Here is a 1,381-nt window from a genome sequence, read left to right as displayed (position 1 = left end):
CACAACATGTTCCGCATGACACAAGAAGTTTTTACAGATCTTTTAGCAGAACTAGTGGGCTCTCATGGCCTCCATGGGTCTATGAGAATGACTGACCGTGAGGTGTTGGCGATTACTCTTTATATATTATCACAGAACGAGTCAATGCGCGGTGCGATGGAACGATTCCAGCACTCATCAGAGACGATTAGCAGGTACTTCTCAGTGGGTTTGAGTGCTTTGGAGAGCCTCGCAAAACAAGTCATAAAGCCACTAGATCCAACGTTTTCACGAACGCCTGCAGAGATTCGTCAAGATCGACGCTACATGCCATTCTTTAAGGTACTGATTTAATCTTGTTTTAATAAAGTATAGAATGAATGTAGTACATTAATTAGTTAATTACTAGAGCTACATGTTTAGGATTGCATCGGTGCGATAGATGGAACACATGTTGATGCACGTGTTTCAAATGAAGAGAAAGTTGCATTTATCGGACGTAGTGGATCCACAACACAAAATGTCATGGCAGTTTGCGACTTTAATATGTGTTTCACATTTATCATGCCTGGTTGGGAGGGTAGTGCCCATGATAGTAGGATTTTCAAGAGTGCAACACGGAATCCTCATTATAGCTTTCCCCATCCTCCTCAAGGTATGTTGTGCCGCGAAATATTTTTTGTATTTTCTTAAAATGTGGAACTCACGGTTCAACATCTTACAGGAAAGTATTATTTGTTGGATGCCGGTTATCCGTTGCAGCGAGGGTATCTCAAACTATATCCTGATACGAGATATCATATACCTGATTTTGAACGAGCAAGTAATGTTACAAGAAACAGAAAGGAGGTGTTCAATAAAAGACATTCTTCTTTGCGAGGCGTCATTGAGCAGACATTTGGTGTCTGGAAGAAGAAATGGGTTATCTTACGTGATATGCCTCCTTACCCGTTTCCAAAACAGGTTCAGATTGTGATAGCAACGATGACAATACACAATTATATTAGGCGACACCCGTCGCGACATGACGTTGATTTCCTCAATGCTGAAGCAAATCAACGGGAAACAGTTGAAGACTCCTCTGACAACCAAATGAGTAGTTCTATGTTACGAGATGACAGCGAACAATTAACAATTTGCAATAAGGAAGGAGAAGGTGCAACTGAAATGGCGGCCATTCGAGAACAAATTACTAATGCGTTAGTTAATATGTGATTCATTTGCAGTTTGTTAGAAAGAGCAAATAATTGCAACGTACGAGTATTGGGTAGTAGAAGTTACTTTATTGGCACTGGTGATGTAATAAATAACTATTTTTGATGATTAAAGCGTTTAGAATATATGTTTCTAAATTTAAAACACTTTATATAAACTTATATGTTTTCAAAATTAACATGGATAA

At 38.9% G+C, this 1,381-nt stretch overlaps 1 protein-coding gene across 1 annotated transcript; it reads left to right on the top strand.

Moving 5' to 3' along the window:
* Positions 1 to 15: 15 nt before the first annotated feature.
* LOC110021392 (putative nuclease HARBI1) lies at positions 16 to 1,194 on the top strand. The gene is made up of 3 exons (XM_020719876.1): positions 16 to 321; positions 403 to 634; positions 704 to 1,194. Exons 1-3 carry the CDS (start codon positions 16 to 18, stop codon positions 1,192 to 1,194), a joined length of 1,029 nt encoding a protein of 342 aa, XP_020575535.1.
* The last annotated feature ends 187 nt before the right edge of the window (positions 1,195 to 1,381 follow it).

This window comes from Phalaenopsis equestris, unplaced genomic scaffold, assembly GCF_001263595.1.
Source record: "Phalaenopsis equestris unplaced genomic scaffold, ASM126359v1 Scaffold000134, whole genome shotgun sequence".
Classification (NCBI taxonomy): domain Eukaryota; kingdom Viridiplantae; phylum Streptophyta; class Magnoliopsida; order Asparagales; family Orchidaceae; genus Phalaenopsis; species Phalaenopsis equestris.
The sequence above is the reverse complement of the archived record's forward strand: the minus strand, read 5'-3'. Positions and strand labels throughout refer to the sequence as shown.